The sequence below is a fragment of the Parasteatoda tepidariorum genome, chromosome 2 (genome assembly GCF_043381705.1).
Source record: "Parasteatoda tepidariorum isolate YZ-2023 chromosome 2, CAS_Ptep_4.0, whole genome shotgun sequence".
NCBI classification, from domain to species: Eukaryota; Metazoa; Arthropoda; class Arachnida; order Araneae; family Theridiidae; genus Parasteatoda; species Parasteatoda tepidariorum.
The window spans coordinates 86886332-86910960 of record NC_092205.1 but is presented as its reverse complement, the minus strand read 5'-3'; the positions used below and the strand labels follow the sequence as shown (position 1 = coordinate 86910960).

General features: G+C 27.2%; 1 protein-coding gene and 1 long non-coding RNA gene across 3 annotated transcripts in view; both read left to right on the top strand.

The window, feature by feature from the left end:
* The first annotated feature begins 90 nt into the window (after positions 1 to 90).
* Positions 91 to 20400, top strand: LOC107454072 (golgi SNAP receptor complex member Gos28). Of its 2 annotated transcripts, none has more exons than XM_043053682.2 (8): positions 91 to 386; positions 3113 to 3218; positions 4885 to 4963; positions 6014 to 6207; positions 8285 to 8356; positions 9545 to 9574; positions 14321 to 14403; positions 20143 to 20400. In XM_043053682.2, the coding sequence occupies exons 1-8, from the start codon at positions 365 to 367 to the stop codon at positions 20265 to 20267; spliced, it is 711 nt and encodes a 236-aa protein (XP_042909616.1). In that variant the 5' UTR covers positions 91 to 364; the 3' UTR covers positions 20268 to 20400. The 2 variants fall into 2 exon arrangements, with proteins under 2 accessions (XP_042909616.1, XP_042909617.1); XM_043053683.2 differs by having other exon boundaries at positions 128 to 609.
* Positions 20401 to 24120: 3720 nt separating this feature from the next.
* LOC139425029 (uncharacterized) overlaps positions 24121 to 24629 on the top strand; it is a 187641-nt gene continuing 187132 nt past the window's right edge. The window contains exon 1 of the long non-coding RNA XR_011636210.1: positions 24121 to 24335. This is a non-coding gene — a long non-coding RNA (uncharacterized lncRNA). The remainder of the gene's footprint in view (positions 24336 to 24629) is intronic.

Sequence of the window (24629 nt, the reverse complement as noted above, 5' to 3'; positions counted from 1 at the left end):
TCAAAAGTAGTAACCCGGAACACTTAGCGCCATCTGTGCGTGACTTTACACGGTCACCATTTTTCCAGAAAAGATTCCGTTTTTAATTTTGTTTCTTAAATCTGGCATTTCATATGAAGATGACGTCAGTCCTGTCTTCGTCTGTTTACTTTGAGTTTTCGTTTTATGAAATCCCTGTTATTAATGGGGGGAATTAGATTATTGTTACTTTTTATTGGGTTAGAGCGTGATAAATAGTTATAATTTTTTAAAATTTTGCACGGCTTTAACGCCGGAGTTTTTAATTATTCGTCTCATCCTATCTCTTTGTAACAAGTGTGATTCATCTAAGATCCAAGTCTGTATTGGCCTTCCTGTTTAAATCATGGAAACTAATAATTGGGAGGGTAAAATCGCAATTTATTTACCCTTTTATGTTTTATTGTTTTAACCTTAGTTAATCTATTAACTGAATGTGTGATATTGAAGATTTGATTCTTGTACAACAACAAATTGTTATTAAATTTATAACTTCCTTCTTTGATACGTATCTCAATTATGACTCAGATCAGCAAGGACGAAATTAAATACGTATCAACAGTATGCATGTATACAATAGATAAACAATGCGTACGTATGCTTATATATCGATACGTATCATGAAAGTACAAATATATAATTTACTTTCAGTGTTATTTACCATCATCACATATTATTATGACATTCTATTATACAAATATAATAATATTCTGCATAATTTTACAAGTGGGGGGATAAGTAGATTATGATGAATTTTGCTGTCAAGTTTGAGCTCATAGTTGGGGGGTGTATGTAATAAAGTAATACATTAATAAAAATAAAATTAAACAAATACTTAATATTTTATTTTTTGTCCTTAACTCTCAAGACCTTTCTGAAGAACATTCCTTTCTAACATGAGGATATGGTATTCCTCATTTTTAAAACACTGATCTTGTTGAATGACTCATTCAACATTGTTGATATTTTGTAAATAAATATCCTCTTACATTGTTTGTTTACAACATATATATTCACCATGACTAATGATATGTCTCAAATTTCCTTCTCTCCATTTAAAAAAAATAATCATGAGTGTTGTCGAACCTTAAGTTTTAAAGGACTAATTATATATTTCTTGTAACTCAGAACATCAGACATTTAGGAAGAGAATGGAGTTCTTTTCAATGAAACTATGCAAATCATCTGATTAGTACTGATCCTCTTAGTATCGTTATTCTTACATCAATTCTCTTTAGCAAACAGCAGATATTTCTGTATCAGTGCCTGTTCACACCTACTACAATTGGCAAATAGATTTAAAACAAGAAATTTAAAAAAAAATTTTATCTGTAGTTGTTTGCTTACGAGTCATACCCCTTGAACTGCTTTCCTTCTCTGATGTTTTTAAATTTCCCGTGAGCAACTTCTGGGAAGTTCACAAAACGTGGCAATTATTTTAGTTTAACTATCAATACAGAAATCTTTCTAAAATGTAGTCTTGTGACCCTGAAATGACCACTTTCTATTGTAACTTCTTAACTCCTACTTTCTTATGGCCATTATTATAAAACAAACTAAATTAATGAAAGATAGTCAAGGAAATAAATGCTTACCTGAGTTTTATGCTGTTTTGTTGACTTATTGAGCAATGCATGAATTGTTCCGATTGTTTAAACAAACTATTTTGTTATTGCATAAATTCAGAATGAACTGATACTGCAATTAAGCACCTATAGTTTGTCTACAGTAAGAACTCCCCCAGCCGCGAACTCTAAGGCCGCCTGCTGCTATAGAATAGCACATCCAGGAAGGGTAGCTTCTCATCACTCTAGAGCTAACATAATAGACCGGAGAAAAAGATTCCTTTTCTCTTGCTGACCTGAGCTAAAACCTGTCCTAAACGGTGAAAACACTTCTACGTGAAATTGCTATATCTTATTATTGTTTTGCTACTTTTAATAAATTTTAGCAACTCTCATTCCTATTTCATATACCTTTATAATGTAATTTTTCTATTATGTATTCCCTGAAGCAGAATTTATGGAATGAATTTGCCGCAATATCTTCCCAATCCAAATTTGTTTGTGACCTTGATGCAATCAGACTGAGATTATTATTGAAAAAATTCAGCTTTATCTAACATATGGGATCCCCTTACATATATATGTAGAAAAATTTGCTAATAAAAAGCCCTCTAAAAATTAAATTTAAACAGCAAAGATTTCATTTATAAGTTGGATTTTATTAAATGAAACTAAAAAACTGATACAGCTCCAGACAGATAAGCCTGTAATCAAATAACAGAATTTTTTTATTTTTACTTTTTGTTCTCTGCGGCATTGAGGCTTTTTTCAGTTCTTCAAAACAAGTTTAGCGATGTTATAAGAAAAGAATCTTAGTAATTTCCTCCTATTTTTTTATCACTTTTAAAAAAAAAAAATTTGGTTAAAAATAATCTACAGATGCTGTAATAATTGCCGCCCTCTATGTCGGAAGGTTTATGCACCGTGTATTTGCAAGTAAAGCTGTCATTGGCAGTTGCTACCATAGACTATATATAATAGCTTAATGAGCATAGACTGTATTTGTTTAGTTGGAAGTCTCTTATTTAGACAATATTCAAAAATCTATCCATCTATTGTCAATAGACTTTAATTATCTATAATGCTAATATAAAGGTAGCTATAAAAGTACTCTGTATTACTAATCTAAGTATTTCATTATAAGGCAGGATCTGAAATACAGTGCAGGAGGGAAAATTAATAAATATATAATACTTAAAATAAATTTATTATAGTTAATAAATTTATTAACTTAAAATAAATAAATGTTTACAACTCTTTGTCTAAATGTATATGCATTAAACAGTTAATTTATGCTTAATGGGTTTGATTTTGATAGGCTTTTTTTTTTCATCCATTTTTACTCAAATTTAAAATACGCAATAATTTCTATGTCTTTATTATTTATGTTATTTTAATAAATTAAGTTATTTAAATTTTTTTGTGATAGGAAAATGTGTGTTTAGTAGAGATGAGTATTAAGTAGATATTTATTTTAGTAGTAAAATTTCACAAAGTAAAAATATCTCTGTTTCATACCATTGATTTAGAGTTAAGACGTCAAGCAAGGCAGCTTGAAAATGAGATTGATTTGAAGTTAGTCTCCTTCAGCAAATTAGGGACAAGTTATGGTACTCAAGAGTATAGAAATGAAAAGTAAGTTTGTAATGTATAATGTAATTTGAATATGTAATGTTAGTATGCAATGTATACATAAGGCATAAAGTTATTTCTTGTGTTTTAGATTTGAACTTTTATATTTTTATTTATATTGGAATTAATCAGAGAAAAGTAATTATTCTTAAACTTTAATGCATTAATATTTACAAAAACATGTATAATGTTTCAAAAATGCAAAATATGACAAAAGTTTAGTTGTAAAATTTAAATTTGAATTTTTTTTAAAAAAAATCGAAAAGTACAAATTTGAAAAAAGAAAATTAGCAAAACAGTTACTAAAATCTCATCATCATCATACTTGGCTAGACAGCCCAATGTCGGCCTATGCCTACCTCTGAAGATTTCTCCATAACGACTTCAGATTTATCTTTGATCTAAAATCTATTTGAACCTAATTTAGATTTGTCACTTTTTAAAAAAAATTCATTTGTAAAATAATTTGCATGTTATACTCTGGCTAGGTGTTTTATAACTTTAATAACATGATTTAGATTACTTAAATTTTGATAAATTAACGCAGATTTACTGTTGATAATTATTAATTTTATTTTAATCTGAGATAATGAAAATCGTAGTTCTGATGAAAAGACAGAATTAGGGTACTGAATCAAGACATTGTATGCAGTTATCAAATTGAAATTTAGATATGGATTATTTTTATAAAGTGAAATAAAAAAAAATAATACAAGGATAAATATTTGTGTACAAATTAGATATAGTAAAGTTTCAATGTGAGTAAGTTTTCCTAATTTTTCCTATTGTTATTAATACATGTTCATAGTTCAACTTCTTTGGTTTTAACAATTAAGACTTTTTTGAATAAGTCTGTCAATATTTAACTTACAAACCTGGGAGTCTTCTATGTTTAATGCTGTAAAACCACTCTTTTTCTTCTGTTTTTGGACTTTATAGATACATCTTGATTAGTTTATAAACTCTCAGCTGATACTGACAATGTAAGAAATATAAAAAAAAATCAGTGCATATATTTGGATTAATAGAGGATGAGACATTGTTCTTTATCAACACACGATGAGTAACTTAAGCAATTTTTGTCAATTTTCTCTCTTTTATTTCACTTCACTAAATATTTTGTATATTTTTTTTCTGTTACAATTGAGATTGACTCATCATTTTGAGACTTTTATGAAAATCACCTAACAGCTTGTATACAGTTCGACTGGAGGTAGGCAGTAGACTTACAATATGCAGACACACAGGAGAAAAAAAGGCTAGGCGGAGTTAATTACGTAAACATCAAGTGGAGATTTCATTCATTAAGCCTTCAAATAATTTTGAATCAGGAGGAAATAAATATTTAATAAAATTTTCTTATTTTTAACTCATCCTGTTATTTATTTATTTTTTAAAGGGTACACACTGGTGTTTCTTATTTACAAAGCAATAAAAATAAATAAATAAAATGTGAGAAATAAAAATAAAAACTAACTTTAAATTGATTTAGGTTTGCTTTAGAAATTGTAAAGTTAATGCAGTTTATAGAGAGTTGTGTTATATGAATCTTCTACTGTATTATCATTTTTTGATTTGGCAGAGTTTGCTAAAAAAACATACAGTTTAAAATGAAAGAAAAAAAATAGGTATTTAAAAATTTATTTATTCATTATTTTTATTTTTGTAGCAGTGATACTGTTCCATTACTCAGTAGTGACCACATGTTTGAGACCATGGCTATAGAAATAGAACAGTTACTCTCAAAGGTATTTATTTTGCTCTTGTAAAACATGTTTTACTTTTTATTTGTACAATACATAAAGTATAAAACTTACACCCTAAACAATTTTGATCTTACACAAATAATTTTATTACATATAGATATGTTCACATTTTCATTTCGTAAGATACAGTATTCATGGCTTTAAAGGCCTATGCTAATTATTATTGCAATGATAATTTAACTTATGAAGCCAATGTAAAACTATACTTTTTGTAATTAATTGTAAATATTTTTTTATTATTATGGATTTGAATTTTGGACCCTAAGATAAGGAATTTTGCTATAGTCTGAAAAATATGGTACAAATTGAAGGACCATAAATATTCAGTCAATTCAAAAAATCTATAAAAGCATAATAATATGACCATAATTTATTCATTCAGTTAGTCGACTGGTCAAACACTAAGTCCTTTAATGCTATCTTTACTTTTTCAATCATGTCTCTTAAATTTATTTTTAAAAAAATATTTTTTCCAATTTATAAAACATATTTGTTTATTTAAAGGTAATTTCATGAAAAGTATTTTTTATTAATTTTTTTTTTCTAATTTAATTTCATAATAATTGAAAGAATAATCAGAATAAAAAAGTTAAGAGTATTTGCAAACTTTACCGGAATATAATTTACTTTGAAAAAATTGAGCATTTAAAATAATTTTTAGTGCCCTATTTACTCATTGTGTTAGGTAGCAAAATATGTGTTTCTAAATTATAAAATTTTTTAAAATTGTGAAGTTTACTGAAAATTGGAGTAAATATAAAAATACATCAAGGAATATTTTCATAAACATTATTAGAGCTGCTTGATTTTCTTAAAATTGAGTTGTATACTTTTGAAGTTAGCAAATATGAAATTCTTAAATGATGGAATTGCCCAATAAACATATTTTTCTTTTTCATTGATATAAATTTATTGGTTTTATGTTCTGATTTATTTAATATTACTCTTTCTTATTTTTAATGATTCTATAATAAACTGATTATTCTTTTTAATGAGTTAAGTGATAAAAATATTTTTGTTACAATTCTACAGTTAACTGATGTGAATGATCAAATGATTAGCTATTGCCAAACTCAAGCTGTTCCCGGTGCTACAGTAACTCACACACTGCAACGCCACAGAGACATATTACAGGATTGCACTCATGAATTTCAGAAGACCAAAGCTAATATCCAAGCAAGGAAAGAAAGAGAACAGTTATTGAGCTCTGTCCGAAAAGATATTGAGTAAATATTTAGCCATTATTTACAGGGTTGAATTGTTTAAAACATGTTTTTTTTTTTAATTTTTTAAAAATTAGTTTTGAAAATTAAATTTTCTATTATTTATATAAATTCTTTTACTACTTTGAATATAATCAAATGAAAAATTGTGAGATTTTCTCAGTTTTTTTACAATTTTGAGCTTAATTGCTAATGTTAATATGTATTACTTTGTTGCAGAATGATTCAGTGGCGAATGAGTACATTAAATAAAGAAACCATATTTAATAACAAACAAATTTAATAATAAAAACAATAAATCAGTTTGATACGAAATGGGGCTTTCCAATAAGCTATCTAGTTGAATCCATTGCCTGCCACATAAGTGATTACAGAATTATTGTGAGTGATTACAACCCCCCCTTCTGGTCAGGCAGAAATTCGTAACATACTTTGAATAAACATAAATCAGCAATTTTTAAATGTTTACATAGAATTTATTTCCCCCAAAATATCTGTGTAAAATAAATTATTATGAGCAAATTTAAGTTGTAATATCTTTTAAAAATGCTTAAAATAAAATAGACCATCACCAATTCCATGATTTGTAAGTTTTTAAAGTTAATAAAATTTTGTACGTATTGAAATTGTTAAAGTTTATCAAAATTAATTTCTATCTACTTGAAAATGATTGTTATATTCAAAAGTATATGTGGGAATAACATGCTTTTCTAAATTCATTTCTTCAGTTTAATTTTAGAAATATTTTCTATTACTGGTATGAACAAATTTTTATTGTATATATATTTAGTATGTTAATAATTCCTTTTTGCAATAATTTCAAATTACATTTTTCATATTATTTGGAAGGAAAAAAAAACAGTTAGAAAAATATATAAAATTCGTTTTAAATATTTTTAAAGTATTTTTTAAAATTTATTTAATGTTACAATATGTCAATAAAATATGTTTATATAATGAAAGTTCCATCATGTTAAAATAATTTACTAAAATTAATTTATTATTTATTTTTCAAGTTGTTAGTACTAAAACATATTGTTATTATTTTACATGTTTACAGAAAGGAACATGACAAACGGACTGTATAAATACAGTCCATTTGTCATGTTCCTTTCTTTCCAAGACTATTAATGTTAAAAGTTTTTTTAATTAAAAAAAATATATATATGAGTATTTTATGCTCCTTTATATTGAAATTTGTAATAATACAATAATTTTTTTTAAAAAAGTGTTCATTTTATAACAATTAATACTGGTGTTACAAAATTTATGCTGTTGAATAATGGCACATTAGTGTAAATAATGCTGAAATATGATATTTTTATAAACAATGGTAATTATTTTTATTCATATTAATTTATATATATGGATAGTATTTTTTTCCCAAGCTAAGCTTATATTGTAATGGAAATTTCTATATTTTAAAATTTTTTAAGACTAGATTTATAACTTAGTGTTTTTTTCTTCTATTCTTGTGGTTTAGTTGTAAATACTAATAATACTTATTAATACTACTACTAAATAATACTTATTATTAGTACCTTTTAATACGTCCCGCAGGGGACTGATCATTAAGACACGGTTCCCATCAGATCGTCGAAGTCAAGCATCACTGGCTGCAGTCAGTGTGCAGGTGGGTGACCACTTGGATCAGTCTGCGTAGGGACCGAGGGTGTGCGGTATTGGTCCTCGTTAAACTGTCCTACCGTAAAGTGCTCGACTTCGCGTGCAGGTCGTCGGGCTACCGAAGCAGGGGTGCCATCCCCTCTCCAGAGGATCAAAATTGTGATGGCGTGTCTTCGGATCATCCTCAGGGATGTTTCCCAGACCGTCGCCAATAGCCCATTGTGCAGCTTTAGTGCCACGTAAATGATCAATAACAACAACCTTTTAATACTAATTATATTATAATATACTAATAATTTATTATTATTAATGTATTTTTTTTTCTCAAGCAAAGTTTATATTGTAAATGTTTTTCTGTGATATTTTATTAATACTAGAATATAGCATATTTTTTTCATATATATTGATTCTGTAGTGAATATTTATACTCAAATTTCTAAATATATTTTTTTAGTGCTTACAAGAATTCATCTGGTCTTAATAGAAGAACAGATTTGTACCTAAAAGAACATGAACACATTAGAAAGTAAGTCAAAGAACTTTGCTTTTATGTGACGCAGTATGATATCATTTAATTTATAAATTCTGCTTAATTTTAAAAATAGGTTATCAAACATTTTTGGTGTGCAAGTAGCAGTAGTGGGTGACAAGTGACAATTCTTGAAAAATATTGTTAAATATTACAAAAATTTAGTCTTCAATAATTTAAAAATAACTTAATCTTAATAAAGAAATTGAATAAATTAACAATACGACACGTTAAAAATTTCTCCAAATATTTTTTGAACTGAAAGCTAAATAAATTAAGTAAAACTTTTAATAATAAATCTGCAATGTAGTTTGTCAAAATTGTAAATAATTAATCTTTTATTAAATATAAAAATGTATCACTTTAAAAATAAAATGTTTGTATTTTATTAGGTTTTAAAAATTTGTTTGCTTATAAAAATTTTTAATTTTGGTGAATGCATTATGAATTCTAAATTCATTCTTATGAGGAAACATTACTCACCCAAGCTTAAAATTGTTTAATGATGGTAAATTGGTATTTTTAAGTGAAATTTTTACCTTACTTTATTTTATTTAATAACTGTTGTTGAAAAGCTGACCCAATTTTTGGGTTTAAGTTTAAAGTTAACTCAGTAGCCTTGTAATTTCGAACGAGATCCGGAAGATATGGGAACTCCTGTGGCAAGTATTAGGACAACTTACCCTTTGTGAAGGACTTTTTGATTGATCTGACCCGCCTTTTCGTTACATGGAGAAGAAAAACCATGATAACATCCCACGATTAGCTGAATAACAAGGATATACTAACCCATGATCCCGTTTACCACTGAGGATATTTTGCGTCACCACTGTGGTCGGTGCGAACCGAGTACGGAATGTATATTAGCTAGCCACTGCTGTGATTCGAAACCGGCTCACCTCTTGAAACGTGAACGCTCAATCCCCTGAGCCCTCACAGCTGACTTTATTTATAATATTTAAGACTACAAACTGAATTAAAAAGCAATATTTAGATGTAATATTCTTATTCTTATCATAATCAGAATATTTTAGAGCCTGTTTTTTTAAACTCTATCCTTTTTGTGTAAATTTTAATCCTTATCCATTTAAATTTTTTGATGTGCCCTTATATACATATACATATATAAAAGGAATTACTATTGTTAAATGATTCGTAAAGTGATACTTATTTATTTGTTTGTAGCTCAGAAAAAATGGTTGATGATCAAATAAGGTATGTTTTACATTTATAATAAGATATTAATTGACCTTTTAAAATGAATTTTGAAGTTATTTATTATGAAAAATAACTTATATATTTCCAAAAAGTGTTTTCTTTTCTTTATCTAATATTGAGAATATTTTAACAAAGTAATTTACACAGCCTCTAACTTCATTTTTTATTTGTATTTTCACAGTTATTATGTTTGCATTTTTTGTCTTAAAATTTCAACCTATACTGAGCACTCTTGATTATCATCTTTAAATTTTGTACTTATCATTGTAATTTTTCTTCTTTTATATGTATATTTTATTCTACCAGCTTTTAATAAAAAATTTCAAAGTTTTTACATATCCAAATGGGCGTATTAGTCTACAAAATGCATGTCCTAATGAAACTATTATATGCCCTAACATGTCTTTTGATTGCTTAAACATATTAAAGTAGTTTATCTGTATAAAAAGGTATTAGCATTATTATATAAAGTAATATTTTTAGTTTTAGCATAAACTAGTAGTAAGTATTGATTACAAAGAAGTATTAGGTATTATCAACAAGGATTTATTATGCTAGAATAAGTATTAATGGAGTAAATGCAGAGCATTTTTGTTAACAAGGAAATAATCTTATCAGAAATATTAGGTTTTATCCACAAGTGCATGCCCTTCATGTTGTTTTAAAACAATGTTTTAAACTTTTATATGAATTATTTTCTTATATACAGAAATTGGAGTAGCCTTTTTAACAGAAGTAAACATGACTGAGGGAGCAGGATAAGCTAACAAAATATACTAAATTCTTATTTATTTAATTAAATTCAATAATATTTAGATTTTACCAAAAATTTGTAATTTGTAATTTTTTTTTATACCCCTTGGGCGCAAAATACTGCCACTATCTATCATTGGCACAATTATGAAATTTTAATGGAAGTTAATGAGTATTTTATGTGATCTCATGTCGGGCTGTATAATTTTTGTTTTCTTTTGTTTATTCAAATCTGTTGTCACGAACACGGATTTAGAGATTCACTTAATTTTATTTGTTTCTCTCACTTAGTTTTATTTATTCACTTTCGAGATTAGCTTACTCACTTAATTCTTTTGTGTTTGTTTTGCTGTATTGAATTTTTTTTTTATTTAAATATTATTACTGTAGTGATTGATAAACAGTTTATTGTGGATTTTATTCTATGTATAATGTTCGAAACAATTAGTTTTTTTTTTTTAGTTATTGAAAGCTATAAAAGTTTGAAGTAAATGTAAATGACACCATGAGTCATTTAACAAAATTGTTAAAAATACTTGAATTTTTTTTAATGAAAAATTATATAGATTTGTAGTTTGTAAATGTTACACTTTTAATGATGGAATTGCCCAAATGACCTGAAAATATTTTTCATAATACATTAAATTTCTTTATATTATATTGTCTAACGGTAATAGAATATTGTGTTCGTAATGCATTTCGAAGAATCATAACCATAGTGTATGATGATTACTCCCTGGCCTGGTGGATTTTAGTAAGCTTTATGTACACATTCAGAAATACCACAGATTTTGAAATGTCTTAGAATTTATGATTACTGTTAAATTTATATTTAAAAAATTTTTATGTTGCACTATTTCTAATTAAAATCATTTTGAAATATTAAACAAGTTTGAAAAAAAAAATTATGTATACAAATAGAAAATAGTATTAAGCTTTATTAAGTACTTTATGAATGAGATATGATTTTATGAATTACTATTGTATTTGCACAAAATAAAAGATTTTAATTTTGTATTATTCAAAAAAAGTTCATAACAAACTTATTTTAGTTTATGATTACTGGTTTAAAAAGTTTAAGTGTTATTTATAATTTAGCTTGTGTTGTGTTTAATTAACTCAATCATAATAGTTTTGCTCATTAATAATAAATCTAGCTTGACAAATTAATTACAAAATATGGGCTATTTTAAAATAATCAACCTCTAAATATTGTGTCTAATGTTTAAACAACTATTATTGTTTTAAATTAATTTTATAATTTGGGAGAATCATAGATGTAAGGGTTAATGTATTTTGTTCAATAGAAAAAAAATATTTTTTCTATTTAATAACTGTAATGTTAAATAATGTTCAGGTGGGATTACACAAAAACAATTTTAATTACATTATGTTACTTGAGTCTTTTTGTTCTATCTCATTTGTGTAATAGAACAATATGCACTAAATAGATAGTAATTCATTTTTTTGTCATTTAGTGTATTGACTATGAAATAGATTTTTAGTTGGCATTTTCAATTTTATTATAAACTACAACTACTATCTAAAAAGAGGAAAGGGTATCCTTTGTGCTATGTTGGCTAAAGCAAAAAAGTAATGTGAATAAAGCACAAATAATTTCTTTATTTGTGCTTTATTCTTGTTTTTTTTTCCCCTTCTTTATTCTTCACTTAATTTGCTGTAACTCTTATTTCAGTAACTCAAATATTATTAGAAATTGCTTTTATGTGAGATACCAACTTTTTCATCTTTAATTTTAAGTTACTTATTCTCAGTTACAGGGTTTTATGAACTTATTGCATTAGAATTAGTTCATATTCTTTCTTTCTTTTTCTTTTTTTAAAGGAAAACTGAAAACTAAACACAAGTATATTTATTTCAAATTATATTTTAAAGTATATTTATTTTAAGAAGACGATCTTTAGAGTCTTAGTAAGAAACTATTTCCTTATTTTTTAAGTTTTATATTCAGTCATTGCTTTAAGCAAAAAGAGATTAATTAATTAGTTACTCATTAATTTTAATTAGAGGTGTTCAAAGGAAAGAAGCATAGATATTTGAGTTTCAGTTGTAATGTATTTTTAAACTGAAATTAATAAATAAATTGAATAAATAAATCTTACCATGTTTACATTTTAATTCAGATATTTAATTGTAAGGTTTAAAACATTTTATATGCTTATATTTCTGAATAAAAGCCAAAAATTGTTAGGAAATTTTCCAAAAGCTATGGTTATGTAGTCAGCTTATATATCAAATCCACTTACTTTGAAAATTTCAATCCCATCGTCATTAGTAATACTTCTCTATTTGTCGAGCATTTAGGATAATCAGTAGATATCGTGAAGCATAAACTCAAAACATAAAAATACATAAAATAATAGTTGAATATGGGATGCCAAAATATAAAAATTTATCTTCCTGTGCTGAGATATGACATCAATCTGGGCTGCTTAGCTGAAATGCTTGCAGCGAAATAAGAGGTAAACGAAAACCAAAGTAAAGAATGAGTGGGAAAAGAATGCACGTTTTTATTTCCAAATGTAGCACGCCTGTTTTTTTACATCAGCTTTAATGGAAATCTTGAATTTTGGGTGAATTTCATAATAAAAAGCATACTCTTTGGCTTACACCTGGATAGGCTTATATTCGGAAATATACGGTCAATCTAAAATTTGTTTGAAAAGTGTGATATTTCATGAATTGTTAATTAATCTTATTGCTGTTGCTAATTAGTCTTTGGCTTACACACTGATAGGCTTACATTTGGAAATATCAGCCTAAAATTTGTTTGAAAATACAGTAGAGCGCCGATTATCCGAATTGCTCGGGACCGAACGTGGTTTGGATAATGAAATGTTCGGATAATTGGAAAGTTGTTTAAAACCTTATTATTTATGCACCAACTTCCCTTCACACTTTTTCTAAGCTTAGGACAGGCAGTGCTATCTAAAATAGCTCTGGCAAGTTTGACTTTTTTTTCTTTCAATTTTTAAATATATTTTTTTTCAATTTGAATCTTTTTTATCATATTTCGGCTTTTTTATAATTTTTTTCGTCAATTACTGATTTTACCACATTTTTCATTATTTTCCATTGCAAAAGATATCTAGCAAAGACTTTTGTTTCAAAGAACATGCTCTTTTTTGTGCTGCCATATCCCTTATTCTTTTTAAATAAATCAACTGAATTGGATCAACATCATTTTGACGTTCTAGGCAATTCATTGCAATATCTAATGAATTGCATGCTTCTTATGAGAAGTTCCATGATCTTGAACTTGATCATGTACTTCTTCCTGTTAATCTGAGGAGTTCAGATTTTCATTCAAAATTTCAGAAACAATTTCATGATCATTTAAAATTTGAAATCCTGAGTCGTTTTCAGTGGCTCGACACCAGTCTTCTATTTCCTCTATTTCTTCTGTATAACATGGCATATTTTCACCCGAAAGATCTACCGATTCACAAACCGCAGTTTTGTTTGTTTTTCTGATAAGAATTTTATTCCAAGATTTAAGATTCCAAGCACTGTAATCACTAATCATTAACCATGAGTGACTACTACCCATCCCCCAATTGTAGAATTTCGGCACTTATCTATTCATAAACACATTCCGCTTTCCAACAATTGTAGATTGTCAAAATGAAGCTCGCATTCTTTGATGATAATTTTCAGTTGAAGAGGGCTAAAGGGGTATGTAGGTTTAACTGTATGACAATACATGTATGTATGGCTACTATAAGAAAACTGCTGAAAAAGGTTGTAAATTAAATATGGTCTTCAGATGTAGTGGATATTATCTATTCCTTTAAATTTAGAAAAATTGTCGATAAGTGAAAAAAATTCTAAACTTAAAAAAGAGAAGAGGAAAAAAGCGAGTTCGGACATAGTTCGGATAATTGGACCTTCGGGTAATAAGGGTTCGGATAATCGGCGCTTATGTTATTTCATGAATTGCTAATTAATGTATTTATTTTAATTTTACAGTATTGCTGTGAAGACTAAAGAAGAGCTTATTAACCAAAGGCTTGCTATGAAAGCCATACAAACAAAAATGACAACTTTAGTCAGTATCCTTTTTTAAAATGCCATTATTGTTGAATCGAAGTTACTTGAATTTTTAGTACTAAATAGAAATTCTAAAATTACTCATAGGAAAGCTTTACATTATAAGTTATTTACTTTTTCTTCTCTTAAATAGCTTTTCTCTTTTGAGAACACTTTCAGCAGCTCTTTATAAGGGATGATTCTGTGTGATAATAGGCAAGTAACTATATTTCATAAATAATTTTAACTCTAGCTGTGTTTCCGCTAATTTGTGGAATTATGATAATCTCAAGATCGTTGATTCTCTGATTTCTGCAAATCAACATTTTGTGTTCAGACAAACTTTTCTCGGAATTCTGCGAATCTAAAATTTAAATTGCTTTACTTGCACAAAATCTTGTTAATGAGACATTTATTGACACATTGTTCTCATTGTCACATGATGACGACTTTTTTTACACAAAATTGTTATAGAAAAACGCAACTTTGGGAACATAAGACTGGGGAAAAAAATTCTCTTATAGCTTTGGCTAGAATTAATGAACTACTGAGGCAAACACAAAAGTATAAAATTGATTATCTAAAAAGTAATTCCAAAATGTAAAACATTTAAAAAATCGTTTGCAAAGTAAATGGTTTTTCTTTCCATTTTTTGTTTCTTTTTTAAAATTATAGTTTAATGAGTTGCAGTTTTGTTGCAAATTCCGATTTGAAATCGAAGAATTATTTAGATAATGTGATATATTCCAATTAATTTTTAATATGATATTTCTACATGTAAATTTTGACACTGTGCGTTTCAGTAAATACTTTTTAATACGCTCTATATTATCGTAAATACGTGTTTTGATTATATTTTTCTTTCGCATTTAATGCAATTGATTTTCTCATGGTTTTTAAAATTCCGATATTATTACACGCAAAATTTGAATCTGGAATATGAGTAAACACTTTTTGATACTTCTGATTTGCATCAGTACAATCGTAAAGCCATGACAGATCATTTTAGCAACTATTATTTCTATGAATTTTCTTAATTTTTTTTTTCACTCCCAATATTTTTATACCTTATTATTATAACACACACAATTCAATTTTTCCTATTATTAGTAACTTTTTGATAGGACTATACCACTTTTTTTATAGACTTTATAACAGTTTCTATTGTTATAGTTATGTTTATAGTTATGTTTATAGTTATAGTTATGTTATAGTTATTGTTATGTTACAGTTATTTTCATGTTATGTTATAGTTATTGTATTGTTTATAGTTTTTATAATTTATAATTTAGCTTGTGTTGTTTTTAANAGCTGTTCCATGTGGTTTTATTTAATACCATTATTTTTATATAATATTATTAAGAACTTAAGAACCAAGAAATTCGAATCGCCCATTTGAATAATTACTTTTTGACACTCTCGATTTGCGCTAAATCCAGGCGAGTTTTGATCTTTTTTTATGACAGTTTTCCTTGAGTTTCTGTGCTTTAAAACTCCCTTTAAAATCAGCTGTAACAGACTATTTATTGACAAAGTCAAGGAAACTTGCATCAAAACTTTTAACAGCATTTCTAAAATTCCTATCATGATGTCTCAGATGTTGAAAAATCTTGCTATGAGCAGTGCATCTATGCAGGAGAAACCTCTTTTTTAAATCGTTAAATCATTGATCTAATTGAACTGAAATTTTTTATCTACTCACTGACATTACTTTTCTAACAAACTCTCTATGTGTATAAACTTTAATGCATGAAATTTTTAAAAAAAATCTTAATTTTTTATTTAATTTTCATCCTTTTTTATTTAAAGCGCAAACTAATGTATTGTGAACCATTACTTACTATGTTTGAAATCAATAGCTATAATTACAGTTTTATTTTTAACTAAAGATTACCCTTTTATTTTCGACTTGTACATAGATTTTTTTATCGTACGAAATTGAATTAGGGAAATTTTTAAATAACTAGTATTTTATAGTTTTAATAGTTTTTTTCACATGTAATTTTGCTTCAGATCTATGAGAATTGAAGAATTGTACTAGATTTTAAAATTAAGTTGTCAGATATTGAAAAAATTACTTTAACTTGGAATAATCAAATTCTTAAATAAATTTATACTGAGATTTTTTTTCTTATTCAGTGTTCAGATATTGATAAATAAAAGCTATTTTTACCTCTTGAATTAACTACTTTTAATAATTACTAAAGTAATTTAGCTGGTAACTGTGTGATATCAATTTAATTGTTAGTTATTTTTATTTAACTTGAAGTTAGTTATTTTTATTCAGCTGAACTTTCTTAACTAACATCAAGTTGTATAATTACAATTTTAAGATTGATTATGATAACAATTTAATTGTTCCTTACTTTTCATTTGACTATTATTACTTTATTTTGAAGTGCCAATCCCTGAACTAATATTGAAATGATAATTTCTGTCTATACTTTATTTTCTTGTTTCATGGTTTACATTCAAATATAGAAACAGTGATTGTTTTAATCAGATATTCATCTGCTTATCAAAATTTACTTTTTCTTAGAAGACTTAGATCTAAAGATTTTCACATATGTAAACAATAGTACAAGTCTATTTGTAAAAATATTTATTTATTTATTTGTGTCAATGATTTTTATCCTATTTTCTGTGGAATTTTCAATATTGATACTTTAAAGGGATGCACTTATTATGCGAATCCTAAAAATACTTCATAGTGCTGGAGTTTGAGGGATTCTTTGAATATTATTATTCTGCAAAACTCCTAGGGTAATGAATTACTTTGAACCCCCCGATTTTTGTATATATTAGTGAAACAAAAAAAAAATTTAATTCATTTTTTAAAAAAAAGCAACTAAAATTTTTTTTTCCTTTTCAAATTTTATTGAATCATTTAATTTCTATTCATAATCTAAATGGAGCTAGTAGCTCTTGGAGGTGAAGAATTTTGTGTTTTAAAACCCAAGTTAAATAACTGTCTTAAAATGCTTAATTAAATTTTATTTTCTTATTTTATAATTTTGATATTAAGCTTTTTATTTGGGCTGAGAGTCTAAAAATGTTGAGACTACTGTATTTCTTTTAATTTCACCTGTATGAAAAATTAAATATTCAAATTTCAAATGCTAAAATAAATTTTTAAAGATAATGGATTTTTTATAATTATTAACGAAAATTTTAATATGAACATCACAGGACCCCCTAGATTATTACGGGTGTACAATGCTGAACGAACACCCTGCTTGCCTCACCCTTCTGACTAAAGACGACTAAGTTCCTTAATTTCATGTCATTTATGTTATTTTTGCATTTTTGAAGATTTTTTTCTCTTTGCATTTTTTCAAGATTTTTTTTGGCATTTTTTGCTTTTTAATACATTTTTCGACTCTTTGGGTTATTCTTTTTTCTATTTTTTTTATTTCTTAGGCTTTGGGTCATTTTTTATTTCATTAAATGCCATTAAAAACAAAATGTTTGGGAGTCAATATATTTTCCTTTTTATTATTTCAGCATATAACATTTATTTCAAACTTTACTGACCATGTAACATGTCTTGCATTGCTTTATATATTTTGACATGAATGAAAATTTTACAGTGGGTACTTAAATTTAGTAATTTTACTTTAATTAGGAATTTTTCGCATTTTTAAGGAGATATTTAGGTTATCAAATTTCAGACTCTTCTAATGACCATTCTGTTCAAAGAGTAAAAAAAATATTTATTCATGGTTTTCAGCATTGGATCACTTATTTTACTAACAATAAAATATGTGATATGAGTATTACTGTAGTTCTATTTTACTGAACTTACAGGGCTAGTAACAGGGATGTGATTCTTCCGCGGATCCGCTGATTTCCGCTTTTTTCAGATTTTTCCATATCTTCTGCTCTTTTTTCATAAATTTCCGCTCGGAAAAAAATTTTATGCAGTAAATGGTATTTTGTTGAAAATTGTTTTCCTCCGCGGAGCGAAAGTATTGAAGCCCCCAATAAACCTTTCTTCACATGTCAATCTGCTGGATGGGGTAAAAGTGGTTGACCTTGGTAAAACAATGCCGTCTCCTACTCCACTACTCTCTTATCTTTTCAGGGATGAAAGACTTTTTAAAATTTCCGACCATGTTCCAAAAACTTTTGGGGAGTCGAACGAACGATATGGTCGGACTTGCGACGAACCCCCCCCCCCCCTCTGCAGTAGCTTCCTGAGAAAATGATCTTCAGAAGAAAATGGGTAGAATTTCGACATGTACGCCGTTGCCTTGACAACCGCGACTTCCGCTATAGATTGGAAAAAAGAAAAAAAAGTCCTAAGCAGTTTCATTTCGGCCGCTGATATTTGATTTCTTTTGATTGGCTGATTTACAGAATTTTAAATATTAGGAACTGGGCCAGAATCTGCTAAAATTGCGATTCTTATTTAGATGATTTTTATGTAAACCATCGATTTTCGTATTTAACTGATTTAAAAGTTACTTAATGAGATTCGTTTTTACACGATTTAAAAATCATTACTCGCTATTCCCATTCACGCAATTTAAAAAACCAATATCGCGATTTGTATAACGTTTTTTAAAACCCAATATCGCGATTCATATTCTCGCTAGTTTAAAATCGAATGTCGCGATTCGTATTCATATATATTTTTAAATTTCAATATTGCGTTTCGTTATCACGTGGTTGTAATATCAAACATCGATTTTCGTATTTATACGCGGTTTAAGCATTACTCGTTGCGATAAGTATTCACGGACTCTGAAAATTATGCATCGTGATTCTTATTTACGCGATTTAAAAATTCAATACCGCAATTTGTATTTTCGTGCTTTTAAAATCCAATATCGTGATTTTTATTCACGTGATTTTAAAATTGAACATCGCGATTCTTATTCACGCGATTTTAAAATCAAACATTGTGGTTCTTATTCACGCGATTTTAAAATCCAACATCGCGATTCTTATTCAAGCGATTTTAAAATCCAACATCGCGATTCTTATTCACCCTATTTTAAAATCGAACATCGCGATTCTTATTCACGCAATCTTAAAATCCAACATCGCGATTTTAAAATCCGATATCGCCTTATTCACGCGATTTTAAAATCCGGCATCGCGATACTTTTTCACGCGATTTTAAAATCAAGCATGGCGATTTCCTATTCACGCGATTTTGAAATCCAACATCGCGATTCTTAATCTAAGGCTTCTAATAATTGTGTGAGAAATGAACTTTCTTGTCCTATCAACACTGATGATCAAAAGTCTGCAAAACGCAGTCTACAGATCAGTCATTCTTAATAAAAAACCATCAAAAAAACAAAGAACTAATGAGAAAGTCCATAAAGGTCATTTGACCATTAAAGAAATGTTTTTTTAAAATGATGTGATACATAAAATTGTGCTTATGCATAATTACTCAGTTATCTAAATTATGAAAAAAAATTATTTTAATCAAGATTTTATTTAAAAACATAATTAACATTTATTTATATTTATTTGAATAGATAATAATGTAATCATTATTAGATTGGCTATTGAATTCATATCATTTTTTCTTTTGCACGTTTAATGCTACAGTATAAACTTCCTCTTTTTTGTGTTTTTGTCTATCACATCCCTGTAGTAATCTATTATGTATTAGTCTAATGACTAATGTGTTGTGTTTTAGTGTTAAAAGTTTATCTGTATTAACATGCAGTATGTGTTATAATCCAATTGATATGTGATTTGTGAAGGAAAAAAAAGAGTATGGCTTCCTTAATTTCTGTTAGATCGTTTTCCTATGATCAACAGTTTAATTCAAAGGATCAATCTAAGGAAAAGAAGAGATTCCATAATTTTAGCGATAGTTATTAGTATTTGTCTTATTCTTTTCATATTATATTCTTTCCACTGAACTTTTTTGTGAACAAGTGAATCTATTGAATGAGTTTATGAAATCTAAATGTGCCTATTATGATGTTGAAATGTATAAATTGTATCCTCATGTATAAAACTGAACAAGAATAAAACTGATTTCTATTTTGCAATTTGTTTATGGATTATGTATGCTGTACTTAATGAACACCACTGATTAAGGTTGGCAATGTATTTAATTTGTTTATGGGTTTTACTGAATTGAAGAAACCTGTTTTTTCCATAATTTTTACTACCGATAGAAGAAAAAAAATATTTTTTTATTCCTGCCATTTCTGTTAACATCTGTCTTTTTATTTAAAGAAAAATAAAGCTATGCACTTGAACATTCTTTTAATATGATCAAAGTCTTGAAATTTACACGATCATTTTAAGAGCTAATATTCAATGAATGTTTGACATAGATATTTTTTATGATTAAATTCAGAAAGATTAATTTTCATCATATGCTAATAAAAAAAGGACAAGAGCTATCTAACTTTTATATATTAATATATAAAGCCATTGTAGCCCGGTGGATAGAGCATTAAACTTCAGTCTAGAAAAATCGTGGTTCGATCCTAAAAGCAGCTAAGATCCACCAAGTATATGCCATATAGATTCATGTAAAATCTGTTGAATGGATGGCTCTGTTGTGGGTTGCTGAGCACTACCATGGGTACAAGTATCTGGAGAAAGTTTCCTCCCCATTCAGATCTATGGTTAAATTCTGGAAGTGGCCTCGCAAATGAGTGAGGCTGCCATCTATTGGGGGGTTCTGTGTTAAATCACATTTTCTCCCAAGCTGTGCTCTCTTGTCTAACGAAAAGTATTCCTTACTTACTGAATTCTCATAGAACAATGCCTGTCGAGCTTGCCTTATCCAAGTGTCATTAGAAGCAACTACACATTAATATATTATCAGTGGCTGATTTATGACTGAATTGATTGCTTTTATGACTGAATACTAGCAAAACTTTTGTGAATTAGTCAATGGGGTTCATTTTAAATAATATAGCATCTTTTTTTTTATTATTTCTTGTAAAACATGGTTAATTGTTTTTAGATTTATTCAAACTGAAGTAGCAATTATGAAAAAAAACTTGTTTAACAATTTTTTTAAATGTAACCACTTTTGCAGTTCAATGATATTATGTTTTTAAAAATTCTTCTTTCTATATAAATAATTTTTTTTAAATTGTAAGATATATGATCTCTGACTATCTTAACTGATATAGCTCTATTAGTAAATCTTGTTAAATTCAGTTTATAAATTTTTGAGGTATTTGCACAAAATATTGCCTTCATCTATTTATATACCTTTCTTATTTTAAATTGATTTGTTAAACCTTCACCTCCTAAAATTTTACTTTTTACAAAATGTTTTATTTGACTGATTTTTATCAAATAATAACCTTCATTGCTTATCGAATAATATATATAAATGATAAGATATTGCTGTGTATTGCAAAAATATAATCTGTAGTGTTGCTGAAATTTTCTGGAAAAGATGGGAATTTTATTTATAAAATTGAGTTGGAAAACAGCTGTATCTCTTTTGATGATTTTATATATTAATGAGGGTATGTATTTATATGTATATAAATTTTATTTTACTCCAACTTTATCCATGTTTTTGGTTAAAACCATGAACGCTATATTAGAGTGCATATCAAAAATAGCTTGTAATTCAGCATTTCAGTCATGTGGCACTTTTATTGTATTTCAAATTTATTTGCAATTAATATTAATAGTACATTGCTCACTGGTTAGTGTCATACTTAGGTTGCGAGCAATATGTTGCTTTACAATTATTGCGAAACACTTGGATCTTAAATAATAAACATTAAAAGTGCACTCTTTAAATTATAAAACTTGGAATCTTTAAGTTTGAAATTTTATTTGTAAAACAAATTTAATTAATAAATAAGATAGTGTAAAAATGTATCGATGCAAAAATAACTAAAAATGACACATAGCTATGTAAAGAAAAAAAAGACATTTTTTGTAATTGGTTTGGACCTCAAAAATGTGTTAAAAATTCTTTGGAAGTCCCTATCTTTTTATGCACTTCTTAGGGGCAGCGCCCAAATAAATTTCCCTGACGAGTGCAACCAAGAAAAGCATTTATTACAAAACTATTTGAAAAATCTTGTATAAAAAATTTTTTTTTAAGTATTTCTAACATTTATTTTTATAAGTGTGCACCAAAATACTTCTGAAAATTACATTCAATAATTTAAGCTACCAAACTAAAAAAAAATTTTCAAAATGTTTACATTTTTATTGTATTTAAATTAAATGCAAAAAAAAATATTTTAAATTGAATAATGTAAGTAAAAAAGGTAAAACAACAAGCTCAAGTGTCTTATGTTAAGTGTCAGATTTTTCCTTGTATTATTTTTTAAGAATCAAAAAAATTTCTATTAATTATAGCATTTAATTTAAGAATGCAACTTTTGAGCTCAGTTAATAAATTAAATATGACATGTTCAAACAATATTTGTGATTTTTTTAGATAAGAAAAAAGTTTAATTTAAAATCGAAATATGGTTTTTGTTTATTGGATTTACGCACCCTCCCTTCTGGGCAAATATGACTTATCTTGAGTTTTTTTCTTTAGATTTTAGCTCAGGACGGTCTCACTCTCAGCCTTATTTATATTTTAATTTTCACATCACACCTTTAATGATTCCTTAAACGTATATAAGTATAAGATGAAAGAAGAAAAAGTTGTAGTTGCAGGAAAAATCAACTTTTATTTGTCAGTTGCTTGTGTTGGTCAGTATTTTTAAAAAAGTATTTTTAAAATTTTAATCAGTGATTTAAGGGATTCCATAGCTATTTCTCTCCTCTTCCTATGTAGTATCTTCCTTTTCTTTCTGCAAATAATTGTACTTTTTGGTCCGTTATTATGTTTTTAAAAGCATGGTTTGGAAAGGTAATTATCACAAAATATTTTAAATTTTTGCTATAATATATTCCGATAAATTTGCGATTAGTCTGCGAATTCTATTTTTTTTTTTACTGTACCCTACAAATTATCCTACTGAACTCAAATTTGATATATAATTTCCATTCATTTTACTAATTAATACTTTACCATATATATACATACACAGTAGTGAATCTCAAAATTGTTCCCACACTTTGAATATTTGTAGTAAAAGTGTAAGTACATTGGAAATTAATTCAAATACGAAATTCTTTTTCATATTATCTGTATTTCGTTCTGTATGAAACTCAACCTTTAGTTTTAAATATTGACTGTTTCAGAAAGAAAAAAAAATTTCCCAGAAAAACTTGCTACCAAAGGTCATTATAAACTGAAATTCAAAATTAAATTTATCGTCTGACTCTGTAATTTAAATTTATCGTCTGGTACTTTAATTCTTAATTTATTATTATTGTTATTGCTTTTTATTGATTAATATCTTTCTGCATTGTGGTGGCATTTGAAATATTGTTCAGCTTTAACTTTATCTTGCTTACTTCGCAATATTATGTTTATTATTTTTATAACTGCTTTTGTCGTTGAGAAAAAACGACTTCGAAAGTTGATTGTTTCCATCATGCTAAATCAGTTCGGAATGTTGTAAGTAAGTAAGAATGTGAAGTTGTTAGTTAGAAAGTTAAATCGAAAACAAGGAAAAAGTTAATGAAACGTGATCAAAAAGTTATTGTTCGAAAGTTTGTGAAAAATCCACGTTTGAGTGTTGTAAAAGTTTCTGCAGAATTAAATGAATTTTTTCTTCTACAATTTCGCCTGAAACTGTTCGACGACTTAACAAAGCAGCTGAATTAAATGGACGTTTTGGAATTTTTTCCATTCTTTGTTTATTGAAAAACGTAAACATTAGGCTTCCTTCGCAAAATCAATGTTAAATGAACCACAAACTTATAGGAATGATGTCTAAATTGTTGATGAAAGCAAATTAAACATTTTTGCTTCTGATTTGCGTATGGAGAAGAAAAAATAATTAACTTTATCCTAAGAACTCAGTTGGAACAATTAAGCTTGGCAATGGAGGTGCGCTTGAGAAGGAGTACGCGTCAGCATCAAGAGTAGGTAAGTTAGTATCTATTGATGGTATAATAAATCATGCTGTTTATTTAAATATTTAAGAGAATTTAAATATTTAAGAGACAAGTTTCACTTTCCATATTTAAAATTGCTCCAACCAAAAAACTAGAGCCTAGAATCAATCAAAAATTTTCCGCAATAAGTATTGTATCAGCTGTCGAAACTTATAATGACTATGTGAAGTTGGCTGGAAAAAAATACCATCAACTTCTGTTTAGAAAAGCGAAATTACTTTCCTAACAACCCAATAAAAGTAATAGGAAAAAGTCTTTTTACAGC